General features: G+C 39.1%; 1 protein-coding gene across 1 annotated transcript in view; it reads right to left on the reverse strand.

The window, feature by feature from the left end:
• GPR158 (G protein-coupled receptor 158) overlaps positions 1-26,783 on the reverse strand; it is a 476,701-nt gene that overhangs the window by 121,840 nt on the left and 328,078 nt on the right. The window contains exon 5 of the mRNA XM_058297805.2: positions 19,136-19,204. Within this exon, the coding sequence (XP_058153788.1) occupies positions 19,136-19,204 (69 nt within the window). The remainder of the gene's footprint in view (positions 1-19,135; positions 19,205-26,783) is intronic.

Raw genomic sequence — 26,783 nt, forward strand, 5'->3', positions numbered from 1 at the left:
GTTTAAAAGTGCTACTCTTGGTTCATGACCAGCAACATCAGCCTCACTTGGGAACTTGTTAGAAATGCAGATTCTCTGGGGCTACCGGAGCCTACTGAATCAGAAACTCTGGGGTGGGCTCAGCGAGCTGTGTTTTAACAGGTCAGGTGATTCTATGCCGGATCAATCAGACAAGCAGCGCTTTAGACCATGCTACTTTTGTTAAGTAAAAAATACACATACGACTTAGCATGTTCCAGGTACTGCTCTACACATTTCACATGCACCAAGACGTTTAATCTCCCATAATAATATCACCCTCATTTTAAAAAGATGAGGACATGGAGACCCAGAGAGATTAAACTGCTAACCCAATGTCACACAGCTAGTGAGCAGCAGTTACAATCTGGCTCCAGAGTCAAGGCTTCTAACTGCTACATAGCTGACAATTGGTCAGGTAAGTATATAACAGATTAGGTGTTCACTAGTAGTATATTAAGGTTTTCAGGGGAAAAAAGAAACAAAAACTGCTTTGAAATAGTTTAACCATGATTTTCTAGAAAGTTCCTTTTTTTCTTTGGTCTTTATTTATTTTTTAACGTTACGTTAAAAAAATATGAGGTCCCCATATACCCCCCAACCCCCTCACCCCACTCCTCCCCCCATAACAACAACCTCCGCCATCATCATGAGATATTCGCTGCACTTGGTGAATACATCTCTGAGCACTGCTGCACCTCAGGGTCAATGGTCCACATCATAGCCCACACTCTCCCACAGTCTACCCAGTGGGCCATGGGAGGACATACAATGTCTGGTAACTGTCCCTGCAGCACCACCCAGGACAACTCCAACCCCTGAAAATGCCCCCACATCACATCTCTTCCTCCCACTCGCTACCCCCAGCAGCCACCATGGCCACTTTCTCCACACCAAGGCCACATTTTCTTCGATTATTTTACTACCATACTAACCACACAGCGATGTTTGATTGTATGTGTCAGTTAGCGTGTTTTGCATCATATTATATAAGTCCACTATAGCCTTCTAATAATTGGCTTTGACATCTCAGACTTTGTGGAAACTATTCCAGGGTGTACAACGTCTCTGCTTTCCTGCTCCCACTCCCAACAATTGTGTACTGTCTGGCAATGTGACTCTCTAATAGATTAGAGACTCTAGATCATGTTGCTGATCATCACGTTCTATTCAGTCCAGATTCGGACATGATTGCATTCATCATTACACCAGGTATTTAATTACTAGGTGAGTTCTGCTATCAGCAAGACCATTGTCTAGTTATTCTGAACCATGTGGACCTCATATTATAAAGCAGCCACCTTTGATCATGTCAAAGCTCTGCATTGTTGGCACATCTAATTTCTTGTTTACAGGTAACTGGAAAAACATTTATGGGATTTTTACTATGTGTCAGGCTATGCTACATCTTGGGGAGTCAAAGAGATATAAGGCATGAAATAATACATGTGAAAACTTAGGAAATAGAGCTTGATGCAGAGTCAAAACAGAGCTTCAGAACTAAAACTGAATCGATGCCAGTGACTGACATGAGCTTGGAGCCACTTTAATTAAACTTTTGAGCTGCAAGAATGGATTAAACACTTAATAACCCAGGCTTTTTTGGCAGCTATTGACATCACTGAGCAGCTTGGGAATTTATTTTTTATTTATTTTTTCTTCACTTTGTCAATCTTCTGCCATTCTATTTCACCTTCTTGCCCTACTCTGTTTAAATAGAATGTTGAAAGTAGAAGTTGAATGTTGAAAGTTAGCAAACTGTACTTTTTTTTGTAGGGAATGTTTAAATGACATTATTTTCAAGCTAGAAATCTTGGCTTTGAGGAAGTGGAACATTTATTTTTAGGGGTCTTCTCATTCTTTCTTAAGGAAAGTGAGTTTTATTTCGTCTACAGTTCAATTTTTAAAAGAAAAAAAGGCTTCTGGTGTTCAGCGGGGCAGAGGAAAAAGAAGAGGAAAAAGGGAGGCTAGAGGGTGATCATCTGTCAACCCTGTTATAATTGTAGGGTAAAAGTATCAGCACTACTTAACAACTAGGAATTAGCATTTTGTTTCTACTCTAGTGTCAGCACTACTCTGTAATTTCATCTGCATTCCTTGTACCTCTCACCATTACAAGCAACAACACAGCAGGTCATTGGGTAGCCGTGAGAGCTGGCCCTTCGTGCTCTTTCAGTCTGTGCACTGTGTTTTATGTCCCAAGTCTTTACATTTATTACCTCAGATCTTATTTGTCTTTGCATCCCTAAAGTATAGCATAGTGCCTGGCTTATAGGAAGAATTCAATAAATGCGTTTCCAATTATCTGTAAGCAAGAAATTAGATGTGCCAACAATGCAGAGCTTTGACATGATCAAAGATGGCTGCTTTATAATATGATGTCCACATGGATCAAAATAACTAGATAATGGTCTTGCTGATAGCAGAACTCTCCTAGTAACTGAATACTTGGTGTAATGCTGAATGCAATCATGTCTGAATCTGGACTGAATAGAATGTGATGATCAGCAACATGATCTAGAGTCTCTAAGCTAGTAGAGTCACATTGCCAGACAGTGAACAATTGTTGGGGGTGGGAGCAGGAAACCAGATACACTCTACACCCTGGAACAGTTTCCTCAAAGTCTGAGATGTCACTGCCAATTATTAGAAGGTTGTAGTGAATTCATAAGGGCTTCTAACCTCAACTGCGCTGAGAGAGTGGTGAACTTTAAAGTGAGGTACTGAAGAATGGGAAAACAAGAGAGAGAGAAATAGCCAAAAACATTACACAGATTTCAGAGATGCTCCAAGTTCTCAGTTTTGCCCTGTTTCCAGAATTTCTTTTGATATTTATGGCCCAGGCATCTTAGCTCCTTCCCTCCTTCCTGTTACAAAGAACGAGCTGTTCCTATCTAGGGCCCATCCTCCACTTACTCGCTGGATCCCATATGTTTAAATCTACTTAAGGGCTTCCCTAGTGCCAATAGTCCCCTCTCTCCCATGCCATCTTCTTTCTTTACTGGGTCATTCCACAGGCAAGCAAACATGCTGTATTTCTCACATCATAAAAAAAAAAACATGTCACTTGATCTATAATTTCCTTCAGTTCCCCAATCCTTTGCTTCCCTTTGCTGCAAAACTCCTAGAGAGAATGGTTTCTACTTGCTATCTCTTTTCCATCTCCTCCAATCTCTCTTGAGAATCACAGATGTTCATCACCCACCACTGCACAAAACTGCATTTGTCACGATCATATCAACATTGCCCAATTCAGCAAATGACTCTCACGCCAGTCTTCTCGGACTCGTCAGCACATCTGAGGCTGCTGACCACTCTTCCTTCTTGAAACCATGTACTTTCAACTGGTCTTTCTACTTCCATGCCCACCCACTCCCCAACTCTCTGCTGGCTCCTCCTCATCTTCTGGACCTTTAAACATTAGAACATCTCAGGGCTCACTATTAGATAGGTAAAAAGAATCATCACAATACAGTAAGTACCCATTTTCTCACCACTTGTTTTGAGAAAAATAATATCACTCTTGAAGTTCTCCTTTATGCCCCTCCCCTTGATCCCATCATCTTCCCATTCCTCTCAGAGGTAATCATCATCCTGAATTTTGTGTCTCTTACTCTCTTGCTTTCTTAAAGTTCTATCTCATATGTTCATATTACATTCCCAAACGCTGTCTCTTGCTCTCTCTGTCATACACACACACAATTTTATTCTACATAAAAGGAATAATACTTCTGCATATTATGGGATTTTTAATTGGTATTTTTAAGGCAAATACAATGGGATTTTAATTAATATTTTAGTAGGTCTTATGTGGAAAGGGTTTAATGAGATCATGCAAGACAGGGAAATGTTGGGCTTTTAAATATATTCCTTTACTACAGCTCTCAGAGCCTTTAATGTGCTAATGTTCTTTTTTTTTTTAGAGCATCTGTTGAGACTAGAGGTCCAGAGGACACTGATCTTCCAGCCATGGTGGCTGATCTGGTTGTTGAAATCACTGCTTTGTATAATCTGATACATAAAAACAGATGGCCTCCTATGAAGGGAATTGAGGACTTTTACCAGCTTTCATTAGGCAACTCTACACCAATAACCAGAACCCCATGTTCTAAGTATGTTCCTTATCATCTCTCGGAGGTATATATGGAGAAAGAGTGGAAGGAGGGCACTCCAGTAATTGCGACAAGATCAGGAGACACAGAAGTCTGAAGAAAGAAATCCACGGAAGCCCAGTTTAAAAAGAGGGAGTATAGAGACACAGATGACTGAAACCAGCATTAGCCAAACAGCCTCACCCAGGAGGCCACCCTCAGGAACCAGCAAGCTTTGAGACAAGAGACCAGAAGAGACAAGAGTGATAAAATCATGCAAATCTCTGCAGTGGTGTTAAATCAAAAGGCAAAATGTGCCACAGTGGGAGGGAAGCTCTCTGCACAGTGAAGGCTCTGCATGCCTTCCTCGCAAGGAGCATTAGCTCTTGTATGGAGGCTCTCTTAGGTCACCTCTAGACTCTACCATGGCTGTGCGAACGAGCAAGACACTGAACAGGGCAAGCATTTTTCCACGATGTTGAGTAGATATTGGTTATCTACTTTTACAGAAATAAAAGTATAAAGAATGAAGAAAGTCAATGTGGACCTGTAAGTTGGGTTTGGAATAGGCTGTTATCTGGATATGTCTATACTTGAATTAATTATATGTACATGATGCCAGAGCATGGAAAAGGCATTCAAGGTAAATCTAAATTTGGAATCCTCAAGGTTAGACAAATCACAGAGATTATACACATCTAATCACAAACTATTTCCTTTAGATGGTTTATTAAGTTCTGTCAATAGTGATTTATAAAAAGCTGTCAATAGTGAGTATATGTTCACAAAATATAGTTTATTTTCCTTTATGTTCTAAAAGTAATAATATAAGGAAGTATTCATATACAGTAATAACTGCTTTTAGATATACATTCAACTAAACTAAATATATAAATTTAAATACTTACCTGATATATTCTTGGAAAGCATTCATTCTTTGTCCTAAAATCTCACATTGACTTTTTAAATTTAGGCTATAGGTTCAAATACTTAAATCATGCTTATAGCTGGCTTGGACCTTTTGGGGTTGGGTTTTGCTAATATAATCTCACCCAAGAATAATGCCTTCAAAATTTTCTCCTTTGTTCTTTAAAAAAAATAATATAACTGCTTTATTGAATTGTGACTCTTCAGAGATATTGTGTGGTCCCTGACACTTAAGGTATGATTTACTTTGTTAAAACATCTTCATCTTATCACTGTTTAAAAAAAAACAACCTGTAGCCATTTTAAAACTATGACTATGTTTTTTCTACAATGTTTATTCAATAGCTTTCAGTAGGAAACTATTTCTTTAGACCCTTAGGAAACTAATTCCAACTTTAACAACTACTTTTTTCTTGTCTATAACTATTTTCTTAATATCTCTCAAACATTTCTTCGTACCTTCTCAAGTCAAATCATTCATGTATAAGACTACAGAAATAAACTTGGACATCAAAGTTTGGTAGTCTGCTAGTAGAAAAGTCTGACAACTCTGAGAATAATGTCTCCAAGAGACTGTTAAGGTTCTCTAAAATTATGCATTCACATACAATATTGAAAAGCTAAAGTCTAACTTGAAGACTTTTTTTTAACTGAAAAGACTTTATCAGACTTCAGAAATGGTTCTTTACTTATGTGCCTTGGGCCTGCACTGGAAAACCCAAGATGCATGTTTTTAATTAAGAGAGAGATAATAACCATTGAAAAAGAGACAGAAAGAGTTCCTGCCAGCTACTTCTGCATTCTGCCCATGAGCAAAATCATTAACACACAAACTCTAGAAAGGGAATTAGAAATGAACTGATTTTTTTACCCTTCTCAGGATTTTTACTAGAGAGCTAAAATATTCCAGCTATGACATTGCTGCAGAGATACAATTTTATATGTTTCCACTGAAACCATCTGACTGTCAAGTTCTCCCTCGTTGTCGCAGCCAGTATCTCCTCATTTGTTCCTACAAAGGCAACTCAGGATAACTCGTTATGTTCTCAGTCTACTGCCAGACTGTGACATTTCCGCACATCCCCACTGAATCTGCCTCCATTTGGTCCCACTGGAAATTCCCTGTAATTGTAGTGGTTTATTCTCACTTTAATGTCATAATCTCTGAAATATCCTCTTCTTGTTTATTCCAAAATAATGAGTCCTTAACTTCTTTTCACGGAGATGGTGACATTTAAGCAAAGGTTTAAAGAGATGAGGGTGTTAGGCATGGAAATAGGTGGATTGACAGTGCTCCAGGAAGAAGAAACAGCTGACGCAAAGGCTATAGTGGGGGCCACGTGCCAGGCCTGGCCAAGGGAGAGCAAGGAGGCCAGTACGGTTGCCACAGAGGGAGAGAAGTGGAGGGAGTGGAGTGTGAGATCTGAGACGGGGAGAGGAGCCAGGTCTGGAGGCCAGGACTCAGGAACCTCCCCAAAGGGAAATGAGAGATAGAGATAAAGAGAGAGAACTAGAAACAGGGGCTCAATGATAAAGACGGAGAAATAGGGCTATATCTCTATGAATTTGTACGTGTGTATTTATTTGGTTGGGATTACATTGAAATTAAACACATTTTTAATGTGCTATGCTGGAAACAGATGCAGCAGACATAGTCCTGCTCTTGAAAGGTTTAAAATTTTTAAAAATCTGAATATAACCAAAACCATCAAAAAGAATTTTTAAAAGACATGAACATCCAACATTAATAATACAAGGGAATAGCCACAACTCTATATGTTAATCTATGAAGTATGTCTGAAAAATACCCATTCATTCAACAATATCTATTCAGCACCCTCTATGAGGCAGGTGCTGTTCTAGAAGCTGGAATCCAGCAATGGACCCAAATTATGGGGGGGTGGGGAAGGGGCAGAAAATAAAAAATATATAAATGTACACACACAGACATAGCTAATATGTGTAAGAAATAAAGATAATGTAATAGAGTAGGTATAAAGTGATAAATTCTATGTAAAAAAAATTGAGCTGGGTGAGGGAGATTGGACATACTGTGAGGAGTGGGGCAGGCTGCAATTTGAAATAGGGTGACCAGGGTAAGCTTTACTGAGATGATATTTCAGCAAAGACATTACAGAGGGGAGGAAGTTGGCATGTTGGGAACTGGGAGAACTGAGAGCCAGGCAAAGGGAGTAACCAGTGCAAAGCTTTCAAGGTGGGAGTTTGCCTGGTCAGTTTGAGAACAATGAAGAGCCCAGTATCACTGATAAACAATGAGTAAGGGGAAGAGCCAGAGGTGGGAGAGCAGATCACGTGGGACTTTACATTTCTGGGTTTTACTCAAATGAAGGGCATCACTGCAGGGCTTGAGCCAGAGTGATGTTATATGGCAGTTTTAAAAAGATACTACTGGCTGTGGTGTTGAGAAGAGATGATAGGAGGCAAGAATGGAAAACAGAGAGACTAGTTATAAGGTTATTACAATGGTCCAGTGCTAGATGATGGTGATTTGGACCAGGATGATAATAGTGGAGGCAGTATGAAGTATTTGGGTCAGGATGTGTTTTGAAGGAGGAGCCAAAAGGATTTTCTTGATAAGTTTGGTGTAAGGCATGAAAGGCAGAGGGAAGTCAAGGATGACTCCATGGTTTTTGTCCTTAGTAAGTAGAAAGACAGAGTTGCTACCAACTAGAAAGGTACATTTTGCTGGTAGAACAAGTTTGTTGGTGCTGGTGGGACCAGGAGTTAAATTTTGGACAGATGAAGTCTGCAATATTTATTAGCTATCCAAGTAGAGATGTTGAATACATAGATGGACATACAAGCCTAGGATTCAGGGAAAAGATGTGGACTGGAGACATAAATTTAGCTGCATGCAAGATGATCTTAAGCTATGAGAATAAGAGATCACCAAGGGAGATCAAACTTAACTAAGAATTGAGTTATGTTTGCACCAAAATGAAGGAAGACTGAGAGCTGTTGCATGCCTATTTGAAAGCTCAGGCAGGAAGCATTGTTCCAGCCTTGACATGGTAACCCAATCACTATCAATTAGAGAATTGAATTTTAGGCCATGGAGGGTTAAAAGAGAACTAGGGAATCACGTGAGGAAGCACACTGTCAAGTCCTAGGTTGGCAGGAGAGTTGAAGATATGCCATCATTCTGATGTACCTTCATAGCCCCCAGCCAAGGAAGTTGGCTAGAGCTATGGCAAAAGTGGAAGGGGAGGCACCAGATTATAATCCAGCCTGAGAACTCGGGGCTTACATAATGTCAAAATGAAGGAGCAGCCTGTCTCAGCGTTATCTCCCCTCTTGCTCTCCACATGAATCTTAACAAAATTGTTCCCATGAAACAACTTCCTCATTCTACTCAGAAAAGAACCAGCACAGAATCTTTGTATGAATACTGAGGGGTGGGGCAAGAGGCAGATGAAGAATGTACAACAAAAGGGGCATTGCTCAAGAAGACAGATAAAGGTTCAAATAAATATTTCTCATAGCCTTAAAGAAATTATAGAAAACAAGTTCCCTCTGACCACCAAGAAACTCAATGAAAAAGATGCTAGAGGTAAAAGAAGAGATTAAAAGGAGAGATAAAATAACTCAGAGAAGTTTCTTGTTTATTTGTTTGGTTTTTGTTTCTTATTATTATTGAAATAATGAAAATGCTCTAATGATGACTGAAGTGATGAATATTCAACAATGTGATTATACCAAATACCACTGATTGTATACTTTGGATGAATTGTATGCTTTATTAATATGTATCAAAAACTTGATACGTGAAAAAAAAAAAGAAGAGCATGTAGCATGGAGCATACATTAGTGTGGCCACCCTAATCTGCCACTGTGTCTATTATAAGTCAGGTGGTCTGTTAATGCTTTTTCCTAGGTTTTTCTTTAGAGTATCTGTTTAAGATGATTTTAGATGAGTGAAGAGAATAGATGACTGGATAGGTCAATATTTTACATGACTAAATAGAAACCAATGACAGCAACATTCTTTTGTTCCTGTACCTTGACTAAGTCTTAAAAAACAGAATGTAATTGGCCATCTTTCCAACAATTTAAGATTGACTTACTTGTTTGTTTAACAAATATATATTGAGCACCATCTACCAGGCACTAAAACTAGGTGCTAAGGAGAGAGGTGGAACAAAGAAAAAAAAAAGAGCTCAGAGAAAGCTGGAGTAGGGAGGAGAAAATAAAAGGAAGAAAGTATAGAGATTAAAGGAATATTCAAGTCATCTAAAGCAGGATGAATAGAACTGAAAATAGTTTAAAAGTCATAGAATAAAGACTTGAGGGAAACACAAATCAAGTAGAAATGGGCAAACAAATGATTAAAAGGGGAACAGTAGATTAAATATATGGTAAGAGAATAATTTTTTTTAATTTTTTACTTTTTTAAAGATTTATTTATTTATTTCTCTCCCTTTCCCCCTCACCCCGGTTGTCTGTTCTCTGTGTCTATTTGCTGTGTCTTCTTCTTTGTCCGCTTCTGTTGTTGTCAGCGGCGCAGGAATCTATGTTTCTTTCTGTTGCGTCATCTTGTTGTGTCAGCTCTCCGTGTGTGCGGCGCCATTCCTGGGCAGGCTGCACTTTATTTCGCGCTGGGCGGCTCTCCTTACGGGGCACACTCCTTGCGCATGGGGCTCCCCTATGCAGGGACACCCCTGCGTTGCAGAGCACTCCTTGCGCGCATCAGCGCTGCACGTGGGCCAGCTGCACACAGATCAAGGAGGCCCGGGGTTTGAACCATGGACCTCCCATGTGGTAGATGGACGCCCTATCCACTGGGCCAAGTCCGCTTCCCTCTAATTTTTAAAAAAACTCCATGTATCTTAGTTTGACAAAGGGGTGCTGATGCGAAGTAACAGAAATGTGTTGGCTTTTCTGGGGGGTTATTTGGGGGTAAAAGTTTACAGTTTCAAGGCCATAAATGTCCAAATCAAGGCATCAGCAGAGATGTTTTCTCACCAAAGTCAGCTACTGTTGATCCTGGCATTGCTGCCATGTGGGGAAGCAAGTTGGCCACTGATCTCCTTGGAGTTTCTGCCTTCCCTTCCAGAATTCACCAACACTTGGAGCTCAGCTGTGAGCGCCAGGCCTAGGGTTTGTTTCTTTCATGGGCCTCAGGTCTTTGAGCCTCCCAGGGGCTTCCGTTTTCCTGCAATCTTCTCTTTCACATTACAGAATCAAATATGCCAGCTCCCTTTTTCCTGTGACTGTATGCCTATTTATATCAGACTCAGCAAGCAGGCAGACACTCAACCTGAGTCAGGACTCTTCTGACATAGTGCAATCAAAAGCCTTAAAGTGATCTTATCAAATAATCTAATCAAAGGCCCTTCAACTAAATTTAATGCAATCAGAGAGTATCATACTCAAAGGAATAGATTAGTTTACAAACATAGTCTTTCTCCTTTGGGGATTCATAAAGATAATCTATAACTGCCACACCATGGAACTACACTGCACAGTGAAACCTGTTAAACCATGGGCTTTAATTAATAGTACAATAAAAAAATACGCTATCATCAATTGTAAGAAATGTTCCATACCAATACAAGGTGTTAGAGATGGGGTGGTATATGGAAATCCTGTATTTTATTCATTATTGTTCTGGAAACCCACAACTTCTCTGATAAATAAAAAATATGACACAAAGTGAGATGTAGTCTAAATCAGCTTAGAAAACTAGGGTCTGAAGTTGGAATCTTGGAGTTGAGGAGAAATCTCTTCTTTTTCACAAAGGTCAATAGATAACTCAGGTTTGAGAAATACTGGCCTACCTACACAACTGGGAACCTTCTGCCTGTGACGGCCACAATGGAAGTGAACCTCCCTCAGAACTGAAAAGAGCCCTAGAAACAATCAGGGCTCCTTAGAGAAAGGCTGATTCCAAGGCTGGGACAGGGAAAGCATAAAATAGAAACAGGAAAACTCGTTTCTGTAGAAAACAGGGAAGATCAAAGAGTGCTGGAGTCATACCACAAGGGAATGGGGCCCTGCCTAATGCGGCTCCCACTAGCCAAATCTGGATCATCTGAGCATAAAAATAAATAATAATAGTAATGGACTGAAACCCACTGAATAAAATAAAAATCATGGCTCGATGGTGAGTAAATGAGTTAACATGGGAGAAAGGAAAGCTCTTTTTTATGTCAGAATGACTAAAATGTTCCACAAATATAGAATGAAGGATAGAATAAGAAAATCATCAGTTGGTAAATGATTGATGAGATACAAGGAATTTACATACTTTCAAGGCATCTACCAACAAATTACTTATTGATTACAAAAGAAAAAATAGGACCTTTGCATGGAGAAATTTGCCAAAGACCACTTTATCCAAGTTAACATCACCAATATTGGAGCAAACTGATATCCTGTGCCTCCTGATAAAATGTACTGAAAAAGACATAATGTCATTTTTGTGATATCCCTGCTAAAAAGTCATAACCAGAATCTAATCATGAGAAAAAAAATCAGGCCTACGCAAATTGAGAACCATTCTACAATACAATTGACCTGCACTCTTAAAAACATTATGGTGAAGAAAGGCAAAGAAAGACTCAGGACTTGTTCCTGATTAAAAAGCCAAAGAGACCAACAAACAAACAAACACACAAACAAAAAACTAAATAAAATGTGTGACCCCAGATTGAATCTTAATCAAGAAAAATAAAATAGCTATATTATGGCAGTGCAATTATATTTCACCTTTCTAGGTGAAATTGTGAATCTCAGAAACTTCTTCAGGCCAGTGGGTAATATGTGTAATAGTGGCGATAAGGAGAGGGCTTGATTTTTGTTAAGTGACAGAAAATTACATAATTAAAATACGGTTCTTTTAGTCTGTTATTAACCAAAGAAAACTTTTTCTCCATATCTTTGTTTTACTCTCCTAAGTAGTCACTTCCCTCTCACTTATGATTGTTAATTTACTATATTGGTATATTGAAAGTATCAAAGACTAAAATATAGGAAATCATTATATAACTAAGAAATTGAACCATTTACAAACATCAAATAAGTGGCAAAGGCTTTTAAATTTATCTTTCAAAAGTATATAAAGCTTTGAAATCAACTACTGAATTTCAGACATAAGAGAATTTTTTCTAGAAGTAATCCTTAGGGTGTAGAGAAATACAGCTGCAAACATAATATGTCATCTGCCACATTGTTTATTCTTTATGGTTCAAATTCCTTCATAGTTTACTACTTGACAGACTAAGTGGTTTTTCATAAAGGACTAGTAAGTTATTTTTCTTCTGAAATGCATTTAAGTATAAGACAGTTTGGCTCAATTTATCCCTTCTTTTTTCTGTTACCTTGTTTTTTGAACTTGAACAATAACAAATTTGAAATAAAACATTTGGAAATAACTCAATCCCTAAGTAGTTGAAAATTACTTTTAAAACTGACAAAATACACATGCACCCATATGCACAATTCTTTTTAGATTTATATTCATGATATATATGACATTGATTGGAAGAAGAAAGGTAGAGGGAAGCAAAAAAATCCTTATATTCGTATCATATGTAGTGACTGGAAAGGTGGAAAGGCCAGGAAAGTTTGAATCTCCTAAGTCCACATAAACTTAGAATATACTGTCCTCTCTGTTTCAATGTATGGGCTAAAGAATTTTGACAAATCAAGTGAAGAATCCCCTCCTATGGTGGTTTTAAAATATGTTCACAAATTCCTTGACACTCCTCCCTTCAAAAGATGGAGCTTAATTCCCTTCCCTTTAAATATAGGCAAGTTAGTGACTTGCTTCTAACACATAGAATGTGGCAGACATGATGGCATGTGACTTAGAGAATCACTTGGGGAGTGGGGGGGAGTGGAGCCACCATGTTGTGAGGACACACAAGCAACCCAGTGGAAAGGCCCAGTGGCAAGAGGCTTCCCACCAACAGCCATCATCAACTTGCCAACCCCATGAAGGCAGCATCTTGGAAGCTGAAACTCCAGCCCCAGGCCATTGCTCAGAGGACTTCACGTTGACTGAGTCCCAGTGAAAGACTCTCAGTGGGCCATAACTACTAACTTCCCAGCTAAGTTGGTCATGAATTCCTGCCCCACAGGAACTGTTTGAGATAATAAATGTTTATTGTGATTTTTAAAAGCTACTGAATTTTGGGGAAACTGGTCACATAGCAATAGAGAAATAATAAAGCTCTTCATATTAGGAGAGTTTGGAAAGAGATAAAATTCTGTATGCTGATGAAATCATAAGAAAGAAAACAAGAACTTTACAATACAAGGAGGACTGAAAGAACACACACTTTCTGCTGACACTGATCATGTTCAGTGTTGGCTAATGCAGTGTAGGGGTTGTTGATGAAGGCGGCCTTCCATGCTTTTTTCTCTCTACTTCCAAATAATTTAAAATTTTTGTGATGCAAATGCATCATACATTGTGTTTATTAATATTTTATGAAAACACAAATTTTATATTTTAATAGAGAAGTATTTCTGTTATCACATTACATGAATTTTTCTACCCTATCTAATATCTATTCCTACAATGTTATTTCAGTTCTATTCTTTATATCAGGTCTAGCCAGGGTTCTCCAACTGATCTATTCAGTTAAAAGTCCTCTCAATTCTACTTTTAAAAAAAGTCATTCTTAAATCTATCCCCTTGTCTCCATCCTACTAGTCAATGACATGTCAGGTTTCCTACAGAGCTCCCCCACCAGTGGGCATATGCACTATGCATATGGTTAATGCAGTACTTAACCATATGGAACTGTAGTGATCCATTAACTTCTCTGTCTTCCCAAGTATACCATATCAGGCTGGATGATGGCCCCCAAAAGATTGTCCACACCCTAATCCTTGGAACCTGTGTTTGTGACCTTATTCAGAAGGAGAGTCTTTACGTGTGATTGAGACCATCCTGTATTATCTGGCAGGCTATGGAATGAAAGAATGAGTGAATGATCTGACCAATTGCAGTCTTCCTAGGGAACTGCTTTGCTTCCCTTGTTTACTTTATTCTCTCCAGCTACATATCTCTCTCAGATAGCCTTCCTAAAACACTGCTATAATATTATATATCACAACTCCACTCCAAAAACATTGTAAAGGACAAAGCCCCAGTATCTTAGTCTGGCATTCCTGAATGAATAAGTGAATGAATGAATGCAAGTCCAGCCACCTTCTCTATGAAAACTGTAAGGTTTTCCTCAGGTCACAGTAATACATTTCTCCTCTGAACTCCCAAACACTTGGACAGCACTTTAAAAAATATTTTAAAATACAGAATTATGATCTGTGAACATTTTTTATCTATGAGCTACAACATCCTTAGAAAAGGAAGTTCTGTCTTAAAGTCCTTAATTTCCAATTGAATTCCTGCTGAGTCAGAGTCAGAGTAGCTGCTCAGTCCCTTTGTAGGCCATATCGATGGATTCCAGGAGGTTCTAATTTGGCTCTGAGACACAACTGGGCAGAAGAGATGGAATCTGGTGTATATATTTCTGAAGGAACAAGAGGCACATGAAAGAAAATACAAGCAGAGTAAATGACCCAGTGAGGGTCTTTCAAGCCAGACTGGAGACGATGGTTCTGAAGACTGCATCTGTGAAAGAGTTAATAGAGAGCAGAATAGGCCTCTTTGTTGAGGGTTCCCAAGACCATACCCAGGTTCAGTGATTTGCTAGGAGGACACGAGGACTTAGTATATATAACTTTTTTTGGCTATAATTTATTACAGCCAAAGGATACACAGCAAAATCAGCAGAGAGCAAAGGCTCATGGGGCAAACTCTGGGAGAAACCAGGCCCATGCTTCCAAGAGTCCTCTCCCAGCGGAGGTGTACAGCTGGTGCTAATTCCTCCAGCAATGAGTTGAGACAACATGTGTGAAATGTTGAGAAGAGCATTAGAGGTCAGTGCATAGGGTTTTTTGGGGGGCTGGTCACGTAGACACCCTTTCCTTAGCACGCACCAAAATTCTGAACTGCCAGAAGGAGACAAATGTTCCGCATAAACCACATTGTTTCCATTAACTGTTTAGGCACAATGAGCCACCCTTATCAGTTAGGGAAGGTGGGAACCCTTTCCAAATCCAGGTTCCCAGAGGCCGGCCAAGGGCTGAGTTGCCAGCAGGGTTTTTAAAGAGTAGCATTCTCAGGCTTGCTATGTTAATGCTCTTCTGCACAGCCTTCAAGACCCAGAATAAATATGAAGCTCTCATTTCAAAACGTAGCTGCTTTAGCTATATTCTCACAGCCTCATTCTCTCTTACTCTTTCTCCCCATGTGCTGTTCTCTTTTCTCTCTCTCCCTAGAAGCTCTGTACATTGTAGCAATTCCTTCTGTTTTTCCTCAGCTTCTAGATGATGTGTGTGATCTCAGTTGGGCTTTTTATACATAGAAGTGAAAAAACAATTTAAGTTTTAGTTTTAAGTTTTGGATGAGCATAGAAAAAGCAGTCTTTTAATTGACTTAGGTTCTATGCCACTGAAACCAACTTGATAGGGTATAGATGGTTTACTTAGCAGGTCGAAACACGTCAAAATTACCATTTATGTAGGTCAAATACAGTTGAATATCAGAAATTTCATATAGTCCACCATGGTCCAACCAAGGTCATAGGAGTTTTACATTGGGTCTGTGAACCAAACTTGAGTTAGTATAAATGGGTTGCCTGTTTCATCCTCTGTGCCTTTCATTTCCTTGGAAACATTTTGAGGAAGGATGACTAGCCAAGGGGTAAAATGCGGTCTACCCTAGGTTCCCTGCTAAATACCAATTGGGTCTCACATCCATACCCTCTATAAGATCATCATAGAGTGGAAAGAGTGCTAGACCAGGAACCAAGAGACTAGATTCTATTCCTGGCTTTCTCATTACCTAGCTGAGAAAAGCTGGATGAGTCACAACTTCTTTGAGCTTCTCTTCTTTCATTTGCAAAATAGAGAGGTTGAATAAAGACTATGTTGTGCATGATGTCCTTTCTAGTTCTAATAATTTTCAGTTCTTTTTTTTTAAGGACCTAGGGAGACAACCCAAAAATATTCTCTTTACACATACACTGGTGTCTTCAGCAAATCAAGGAAAAGCAGCAAACCAAGTAGATAACCAAAGTTAGAGGGGGAAAAAAAACCACTTTGTTAGCTGAAACTGAGGGTTCAATCAAGGCAGAAACAAACGTCCAGAGTTTATCATATCACCGATGGTATGTTTTACTTATCTTTAAAATGTCTTTTCATGTAATGTAACAAGAAAAATGCACGTTAGTGGTTTTTTAGGTTGTTTTTCTTTTATTAAAGTTTTTGGGTGGTTATGAATATAAATAATTTCTTCACAAATATATGGACCTCAAATCATGGGTCTCTTTTGAGAATCTGTAAGAAAATGTTTTAAATGCTTTGGTTCTCTGCTAACCAATTTGAACAATGCTAAATTTAGTCAGATTTTGATTTGTCCTCATCTGCACAATGATGATAATCTCTAATTTGGACTTTCCAATATAAGCATTGTTATGAAATCATCTGTAGTCTAAGATTGCTTAGAAAAGGCAAAAATAACCTTAATTCTTGCAAATCTGAACAACAGTAGGCAGCATAAAAAGAATAAAAAGCTCATTATGTAACTCAGTAGAACACTGAATATCCCCAAAGCCTCCTTCAATGAGGTTACCCAGTCCTAAAAACAATTCTACTTTATCAAGTACACTTTTTCTAAAAACTGTAGCCCTCAGAAAAACTCTCATGGGCACTTTTGGTATAAGCCACTGCAGGGACAGAAGTATATTTAACAAATAGGAACAGTCTTGGTCACATTTATACTGTCAAATGCCATTAGACCTTTTGGCTATATCCAGTTTACTTAATCACCTCACTCACTGAAATTAATAAAGGTCCTCCTTGCAGCAAAATATCAGAAAGTTCTAAACTTCATTTTGAACAAGCAGGTTACTCTTCTCTTCAAGGCATGGACCCCTCTGCAGCCAAAGACTTTACTTGCAATAACCTAGACCTCACTCCCACTCTCACAGTCCTAAAATAAAATCACTCTCCTTTCCAAACTCAAGCAATACAATCTTTAAATCTCTTTTCTCCTCCTGTCTTTTATATTGCATCCAAATACTCATTAAATAAATACGCCAATTTAGTTCTTTCTGTCTACAGAGCATGAAATACCCACTTCATTGAAACTGAGGTGCCCAGCATGACCTTGGGAGCATAAGGTCTAGGCTGTAGTAACACAACAAAATCTCAAACAATTAAGGAAAAACTTATGTTAGGAAAGATGAAATAGACGGTTCTTTATACATGAGATCAATAGCACAAGGTGTGATAGGTGGGTGGATCCCAAAAAATGCTGTTCTTAAAGCTAATCCATTCCCGTGCATGTAATCCTATTATAGATAGGACCTTTTGATTAGATACGCTAAAGGGACTTTCCTTTTTATTAGGTAACTTCAGTAGGGTATGACCGAGGGTAGGTCTTAATCCTCTTACTGGAGTCCTTCATAAACAGAGGAATAAAAAGATGCAGACACAGAAAAAAGCCACAGAGACAGAGCGAAGCCTCCAGAATTTGAAATCACTGAACCCAGAAGAGAGAAAAGCCATAGACAGCAGCCTGAAGCAATGAGGCTTGGAGGAGAGAGGAACAGACCCTGCATGTACCTGATCGCCTTCAGCTGCAGCTGGGTGGGAAAGCATTTCTGATGATGCCTTAATTTGAACACTTTCACAGCCTCGAAACTGTAAGCTTTTAACCTAACAAATCCCACTGTGACAGCCAACCCATTTCTGGTATATTGCTTCTAGGAGTTTTTAGCAAATTAAAATGCAAGGTATCCTAATGCTTCTGTCAGGCAAAATTGTTTGATAAGACTCCTTTTCTGGTTTCTTCTCTCAGGCATGTTAGTTAGAATTATCAAGCAGAAATGTTGTCTTCATATTTCTTCTCAATTGTCTTTCTCTCTCCTCTTTTTCTCTGTACCTGATATTCTTATCCAGGTACAGAGTTTCAAAATTGGATCCCAGTGTACAAAAGGGTCCCTAATAATGGCTTTAAACATTTAGCAGCTAACATTTTCTATTCTTTCAAATGCCCTACTGAGCTGAAGATACAAGTCATGGGCATATAAATAGTATTCAAAGCTGTGAGACTCTAGATGAGATCACCAGGGAGAAGGGGTAGATTAGGAAGAACTATGAGGACTGAGTTCCAAGGCCCTCAAGCATTAAGAGGTGGAAGAGAAGATTAACCATCAGGAGACTAGGGTGGAGCAGCTAGTGAGGTAGGTGGGATACCAAATGGAATACCATATCCAGGCAGCCCTTTCTCCCCCTTCTTTAACACTTGTTCCTATCTGAGGTCTCCATCAAGGGTATTTTTCTCCCCTGACTTGGTTTGGCATCTCCCCAGCCTCCTGCCTGCCCTACCCTCTTGACACTGATCACGATATATTATCACTGCCTGTACTTAGATGTCCCCTCCTCTAAATTGTGAGCTTTCTGAGAAGAGAGATCCTTTTTATCTTCACAGAGTTTCCCCAGAAACTAGCAAAGTGCTTGCACATAATAACAGCTGAGTGCAAGCTGGTTGAACTGATTTGAGTAAAATTGGTACTTCTGGTTAAGAATAGGCTACTGGTATGATAGTCTATTATGATGAGCTAAGCCACTATAGTACCACACATACATTTACTTTATTCTGTTTATTTCTCTACGTAGCCATTTGGTTCTTTCAAACAGGAATTTTCCAGAATTAACTAGTTGGTGTGTTTCATGGTTCATATTTAGGTGAGGGTGAGGGGGGTGGGGTAGAAGGAAATTGATATTTATATGTATATATCAAACATACATATCAAGCGTGGCTTTCATATGTTACCTCGATGAAGCATTTAACTCTACACACAAACCTGAGAAGAAGGCATAATTAACGCCATTTTACGAGAGGGAACCAAGGTTTAGAAATGCTGATAATTTGCCTAGATCACCCAAATGGTAAGAGCCAGGATGTAAATGGCCGTAAAGCCTTGACATATATATATATATCAAATACCCACAAGCACAATGAAATAATGGCTACTTTAAAGAGTTACATCACTCACCGGAAAGTAAAGAAGCAGAGACCCAAAAAGGATTGTTTCCAACAGGATTAGGCCCGATGCCCTGATGCTCTAAAAAACAAAAAGAAAATGTCACTGTTAGCATAGATTTCCAGACATGGGGAAATGTCTTTTCTGTGACAATGCCTCAAGCAGGAGAACAGCATACTTGGGGGAAATAAATACATAAATGACATCTTTTGGGTGGGCAGACTTGACGGAAGCATGCCGAGAGCCCGACCGCGCAGGCAAGGGTAGGCTTGCCAACAGCGCCAGGGCCTCGCGGAATTCCGTTCTCTAAAATTGGACTCACTGAGCTCTCCAAGAGCTGACAACACCGTCAGAAGACACTTTCACTCCAGGAAAGTCACAGACACGGAAGATCTTGCCTGCGTTTCTGAAATATCAGCCAGGGTACATCTAGAATGCTATCCCTAAACCATTTCACCAATACCTGTAAGATGGTTTCGTGGGATAAATCAAGTGTACGGGCAGCAGCGCTCAAATAACAAGGCACCTCACCACGGAGACAGGCTAAATGTTACCATTAACTCAGAATTCAAAAGAATAAGTCAACTTTCAAGTCAATTCCCTGGATATTTCAAGTTTATCAGGCATAAATATACCTAGTAATCTTCAGATATTTTGGTAGATACAGAATTGCAATATTTTCCCATAGCAAAATGCTTAGATTTGAGGTAAGAAATAAAGGACCAAAAAAAAAACCCCAATATTATCTTCTAACAACAGATTTTGTTCCAATGAGTCCAAGCATCAGTACAGAGTGAACATATTACTTAAGAATAAAAACACAAAATAGATCATTCTTGGGTTCCTTTGTTTTCACTACATGCCACATAAAAAGGTATACACAAATTAAACCCAGTACAAATATAATATTTTACAAGACAGAAAAGTAATTTGAAATAGTAGCAATAGATTTTGCAACAACAACCAAACCACAATAGTTCACCATAGAAAAAGAAATATCAGTTAACTGGTTAGCCAGAGAAACAAAATTATAAATCTTCTTCCCCAAAGGCCTGGCAGTACATGGTTAGACAAATAGGAATGCTTTATGCAATTGCGCAAAAGAATTTGGGAATGAAGAAAGAAGTTTAGTCCCTTGATTATCCAAGTGGTTTCTCACCATTATTACTATTTTAGCTGGTAGATGCTTTTAATGAAAAGAAAATTGCTATCAACAAGCCTTTAAATGGGTTTTGGCTGGGAAACTTTCCAAAATGGCAAATTACCTTGAAGGAGTTTATATATGGTTTCAACTGAAAACATAATATTTATTGAGTGATGACATATTTTAAAATACATAATTAGGGAAGCAGACATGGCTCAACTGACAGAGCATCTATCTACCATATGGAGGGTCCAGGGTTCAATCCCCAGGGCCTCCTGACCTGTGTAGTGAGCTGGCCCACGTGCAATGCTGCCGCACGCAAGGAGTGCTGTGCCACTCAGGGGTGCCCCTGCGTAGGGGTGCCCCACACACGAAGAGTGTGCCCCATAAGGAGAGCCGCCCCACATGAGAAAAGCGCAGCCCACCCATGAATGGCACCGCACACACGGAGAGCTGATGCAGCAAGATGACACAATAAAAAGAGACACAGTTTACCAATGCCATGGGATAATGCAAGCGGATGCAGAAGAACACACAGCAAATGGACACAGAGAGTAGACAATGGGGGGAGAGGAGAGAAATAAATAAATCTTAAATATATATATATTTAAAAATATATATATATATATAACTAATACCCAAATGCATTTATGTTGCTTCAAAAAAACAATCAAACCAAGCCCCACTTGACTGCCAAAGTTTTGTTTTGATTTTCCATAAACCGCATCACAGTGTAAGGACTGTCCTGTAACTTACTCAACTTACTTAGCATGCCTTAAAGATACTTCCATGTCAGCACACAGAGATGTTTTGCACTCTTTTTGACTGATGCACAGTATACCTGATGATCAGTACCCTATAGTTTTTTTAATCTTACACAAGAAATAACCCTGTTAGAGCAAGAGTCCAAAATGTTATACAAGACTATTTATAGAATCCATGCGCTATTGATCAAAAAGGAATATAGAGAGAAGTTGCATGGAGTACTGGAAAAGTAAGAGTACTGGAGTAATTCCCATCCTGTTTGATTTAGGAAACAACTGCTCTGAGTTGGGTGACTTGGACTTCAATAGCCTCACCTGTAAAAGGGGGACCTTAATTAAGGATTATCAAATCTGACAGAATACTAGCTATACAAACTGGCTAGCTTCATGCCTGGTTCTCAACAAGTAAGTACCTATTTCTCAAGGTAGGAAGAAGCACTAGGCTGATAAATTTGAAAACTATTGAGGTATATATAGCTAGTACTTAACAGTAGTTTTTTAATGCTTAGGATCCAAAGTGACCCCAGAGGAGCCAACGGCCAGGGGCAGGGGAGTCCAGCTGTGGCAGTTTGGCCGTGGGTTGGTGGCCCTTCTCCCATCCTGCAGTGGCCTCTGCCCTATAGCTGGGTCGTGGCCGTCATCACCATAGTATAGCAGTGAGGTGGTTTTATACGTGCTCAGAGCATAAAACCTTTCTGGAAATGTTGAACAATCTTCCTAACATTTCACTGCCTTGCTCCTGGTTGAGAAGAGATTGTAATTTCAAATCATACACTGGAACTCTGACAATGGTTCTATAGTCAAATGGAAGGTCCATTAAACAAATGCACTTTTCAAACATTCATTGGCAGAGCTGGCTTCATGGCCTCCCAGGAGGTGCAGGAACTACAAGGAGGGAGCTCAGTGGTACGGAAGAGGCCCCGTGCTCCCTAACACATCTCCTATTGTCTTCCCGGTACTGAAAATTCTTATATCTGAAACAGGGCCTTTTGTTTTGCATGCGAAGGATTAACATACACACATTTTAAGCAATACAATGACTTAAGTTCAAGGTAAAGTCCAGGGAGTTTTTCCTTCAGATTCTAAGTGTTAGGGTGAGAAAGAAGAGAGGAGGCACTTCGTGTGGGGGTGGGGAGAGGAGGGATTGGAAAATGAAGATGGATTAGGGACATAATGAGCAAATAATAGAGATCAAAAACAAGTTGCACCTCCTTTGCAGTTTCACCTGGTAGAAACGGTGGTACAGAACTATTTTTAACGAGAGTTGCCAACTGGGAAACTCTTGAGAAATTTTCTTGCAAGATAATCTACAATACAGTACAATACTATTTACATAAAACAATATTATGCATTTTCTCTCTATATATAAACATACTGAATGCTTGGTATGGGGGACACTTACCAAGCTGATAACAGTGGTTTCCTCTAGATTTTTTAACAATGGATAGGTTTGGGGATAGATTGTCTTATCTGGAAATATTTTAATTTCTTAGAAGGATATGCATACATTGTGTAATATAATTTTTAAAATAATTAAATGAAATTAAAGAAAAAATTGTTGAAAATGTGTGAACCCAACTTTTAGAAAATGTCATTAGCTACCACGATAAGAAAAAGCCTAAACAAAGCCCTTCCTTTAAGTAATATGCATTTAAGTTTTTATTCAGCACCAACTATATGCATAAAATTATCAGAGAGTCTATTTGTGATAATTATAGGTATCACTGAACTAACGCCCTGGCTTAGAATCCATAGACCCTATCCAATATAACTTCAGAGTTTATACAAATTCCACCTCACTCAGCTCCCATCCCACATTCCCCAATTCTTAAACTTTCACAACTTATTTATGAAGATTTATAATAGCCAGATAGCAAACCCATGGACTAAAGAAAGGGGCTTTTATCAAATGACGCCAAAATTCTGTAATCCTTGAATGCAAAGTCTACGGACATATGATGAAGCCCAGTTGTAGCTGCCAGGATGCAAGCACCAGACGTTGCTGAGTCAGAGGAAGTAATAAGAAGACAGCACTGCTGTAGGATGAATTTTTTAAAAATTAAAATAGTTTGGTATGATGTCCTTGATTCTACAGAGGTACTTCATTTACACTTTTTAAAAATTTTTAACCTCTGGGGAAATGAATGTATATCTTGCTAAAACAGAGCAGCTATTTTTGAGGATCATTTCAGATTTCTTCAGCCTGATAACATTTAAAAGTTCTTTCTCTTACAAAAGAAACCTGTGAGCAGAAGATATCCTTACACAGTGGACCTCAGGATATATGGTGAAAATAAAAGTGAGTAACAGAATTAGATTCTGAAAGAGATGAATTAGCATTGGTTTGGATGATAAACCAAGACTATAAATGTGTATCATTTATAGAAAGGATTAGCCACAGTATCAAGGGAACAGACCCATGAATTGCATTTTAAAAAGTTCCTCTATATCTATGGAGAAAAGATTCTAAGTGAAACCTGACAAACACTTGATGGAAAAATTACATTAAATATTGTAATTGGAAAGAAAATGCAAAAGGTGGTTCTGAAGAGAATCTTAGAGCTGAGAGGTATGAAGAGACAATTTTACAATAATATCAACAATTTGATGAATGGATGAGAACAGAGATTGACAGACTACATGCAGCTATTTTGTCTTAATAAGTTATGAGAGGAAATAGTGACACACCAATCAGATTTGCCAAGGAACAACTGCCCAAAACATGGTCCATTAAAACCAATTTTTGTTTTTCAGCAGAATTCTCAGCAATATAAAAGCAGAGGAATGCAGTAAGGACAGAGCCCCCAAAATGAAATGTAAGAAGTTCAGAGAAGCAAAACTTCATGAACTAAAACATGGGTCCTTTACACCAGCTGGTTTGGAGCCTCAGCATTCGCCTCTTGTTAGCTGTGTGGCCTTTGGCTGGTTGCTTAACCTTCTGAGCTTTGGGCTCTTCTTTGATAGAATGGGTACACTGAATCCCACCTTGCGGTGCTTTCATGGAGATGAAACTCTAACACTGCCTGGCCCAGGGCAGGCACTCTGTGCTAGTTCACCATCCCTCCTTTGGGTACCAAAGCAGGATCTAAGCCGGCTCGGCTGGGGGCCACCTCCCTACTCCACCCCACTGCTGACTCCTAAGTGCTCTCTCCTGGGCACATGCAATCTGATCCACAGCTGCTTTCTACCCAAAGTAAAAGGAATAAGACAATATGTAGTAAGAGGATAAAGGCATCCAAGGCTCCTAGAATATTTATAATAAACTACAAGTAAGGAGTTTGGTTCAAGTATTATGAAAATAATTTACAGTCAATCTCAAATTCCTAATAGTTATAAGAAAAATATTAAAAGAAATTGTCACATTGCTTTAACTAGATATTCTTTGTAATTTCTAAGACTTCATAAGAAAACCTGTTTTATATCTGATATGATAATTTGTAGTAGAACAGTTTAAAACCTTCTTTGAAAGTAAGTTTATCCAAAAGCAAAGCCCCAAGTGACATGTACATAGTTTCCCCTCCTTTTGAATAGTAGAGCTTACTGAATAAAGAAGAAAACCAATGATATTTTATACATGTGAAATCAGAAAAAAGGAGTCATTTACTATTAATTATAAGTTAGCATTTCTTGCCGGCACAAACTTTCCAAAGTTGCTTTTGCAGGACTTACAGGAGATGCTTACCAAATGGCTTTGCTTTGTTTCAGATAAGGGGACTGTATCGGTCAGCCAAAGGGGTGCTGATGCAAAGTACCGAACTCTGCTGGCTCTTATAAAGGGTATTTGGGGTAGAAGCTTACAGTCACAAGGACACAAAGAGTCCAACTCAAGTTACCACAAGAGGTACATTTTCACCCAAAGTCATTGGCCACATGTTGAAAAAGATGGTGGGTGATGTCTGCAAGGGTTCAGCCTTCCTTCTTCCTCTTAAGGCTCCATGGTCCCTGCTTCTTCCGGCCTCAACTGTAGGCTGGCATAAGGCTCTTCTCTGCCTGGGCTCAGCTGCTCTGTTCTCTTCACAAGGAAAACAATCAGGCTCATCTCTCCTCCCAGGGCTTCTGCTGGGTCTAATGAGCCATCTCTTTTCCTCTGTGTGCTTCTTCCATGTGACAGTCTGTTTTATCTGCCCACCAAAGGGGAAAGGACTAAACTCTGCATGCCCTAATGACATGGTAAAATCAAAGCCCTAATCTTCACATAATTTAATCAAATGCATCTCAGCTGAATCTATTAATAATACAATCAAAGGGTTATCAAGCCCAGAGAAACAGACCAGTTTATGAACAAAGTCGGTATTTCTTTTTGGAATTCATAAATAATATCACACCGACACAGGGACTAATTAGAGGTTGACCGCACTCCCCACCCCACTCCCGCCAGAGCCTCATCTTTGAGCAATTCAGCGCCTGATATTATGACTCAATTGCTGACTGTCACTGCAGATGCAGAGATTCGGAATAACGTAGAAGCAGGAAAGGGGCTGTTTGGGGATAAGCTTATCCCTAATGCTTGTCCAAAACAACTTAATACCAAAGCTTTTCCTATCAGGCTCATTGCCCATCTTCCATGTCCTTTCCTCTGCTGAAATGCCTGCAGAACGTGTTCCTAAGATCTGGATGCCCGTGCCCTTATTCATCCTCATTTTCCCCAAGGCGCCACTGCAAAACAAGCTGCGGCATCTGTCATTTATTTGCAACTTTGATATTCCTCTTTCAATTCTACTAAATAGAGTAACTCATATTCACACAATGGAGATCAATTCTCTAGGTTGTTGTTTAAAAAAGTGTCCAGAATTGAATGGCATAGACTGAAATATCATATAAGAAGATCTTGCCTTAGGAGGAATTACTCCATATCCTTAAATGAAGTGGCATGAAATTGTTTAAACAAAATATGTAATTTAGTGAGATTTCTATTATTGATCAAAGACTATTGAGATTGGGGAAGTGGATTTGGCCCAGTGGATAGGGCATCCATCTACCACATGGGAGGTCCGCGGTTCAAACCCCAGGCCTCCTTGACCTGTGTGGAGCTGGACCATGCGCAGTGCTGATGTGTGCAAGGAGTGCCCTGCCACACAGGGGTGCCCCCCGCATAGGGGAGCCCCCCGCACAAGGAGTGCGCCCCGTAAGGAGAGCTGCCCAGCGTGAAAGAAGTTAAGCCTGCCCAGGAATGGCACTGTACACATGGAGAGCTGATGCAGCAAGATGACGCAACAACAAAGAGACACAGATTCCCGTGCCACTGATAACAACAGAAGCAGACAGAAAGAAGAACACATAGCAAATGGATACAGAGAACAGACAACTGGGGCAGGGGGAGGGAGGGAAGGGGAGAGAAACTAAAGGAAAAAAAAACTATTGAGATTAATTGATATACTTTTCAAATAAAATGTAGATCATTGAAAGGTCAGTAAACCATAATTACTCACGAAAAATTCTAAGGGAATAATAATAATAATTAAAATACAAAATGTTAAGTATTTTTAAACTTGACTTCAGTGAGATGAAACACTGCTTAATTTTTAAAATGTCAAACAAGTTATTAGATAAGCTCATATATTTAGTTTGACATCAATCTTTTTTTTTAAGGTAAAAATTTTCTATAATTGGAGAAAAAAATCCTTGTTCAGTTTCACCTTCACTTGATTGCTAAATTGCAACAAATCTAAGTAATCCTTCTTTATCACTTAAACATTGTCAAATCTGAATTTTGTTTTGTTTTGGTGTGTTAAAATCTGTGATCTGCAAGGTA

This window comes from Dasypus novemcinctus, chromosome 5 (assembly GCF_030445035.2).
Source record: "Dasypus novemcinctus isolate mDasNov1 chromosome 5, mDasNov1.1.hap2, whole genome shotgun sequence".
NCBI classification, from domain to species: Eukaryota; Metazoa; Chordata; class Mammalia; order Cingulata; family Dasypodidae; genus Dasypus; species Dasypus novemcinctus.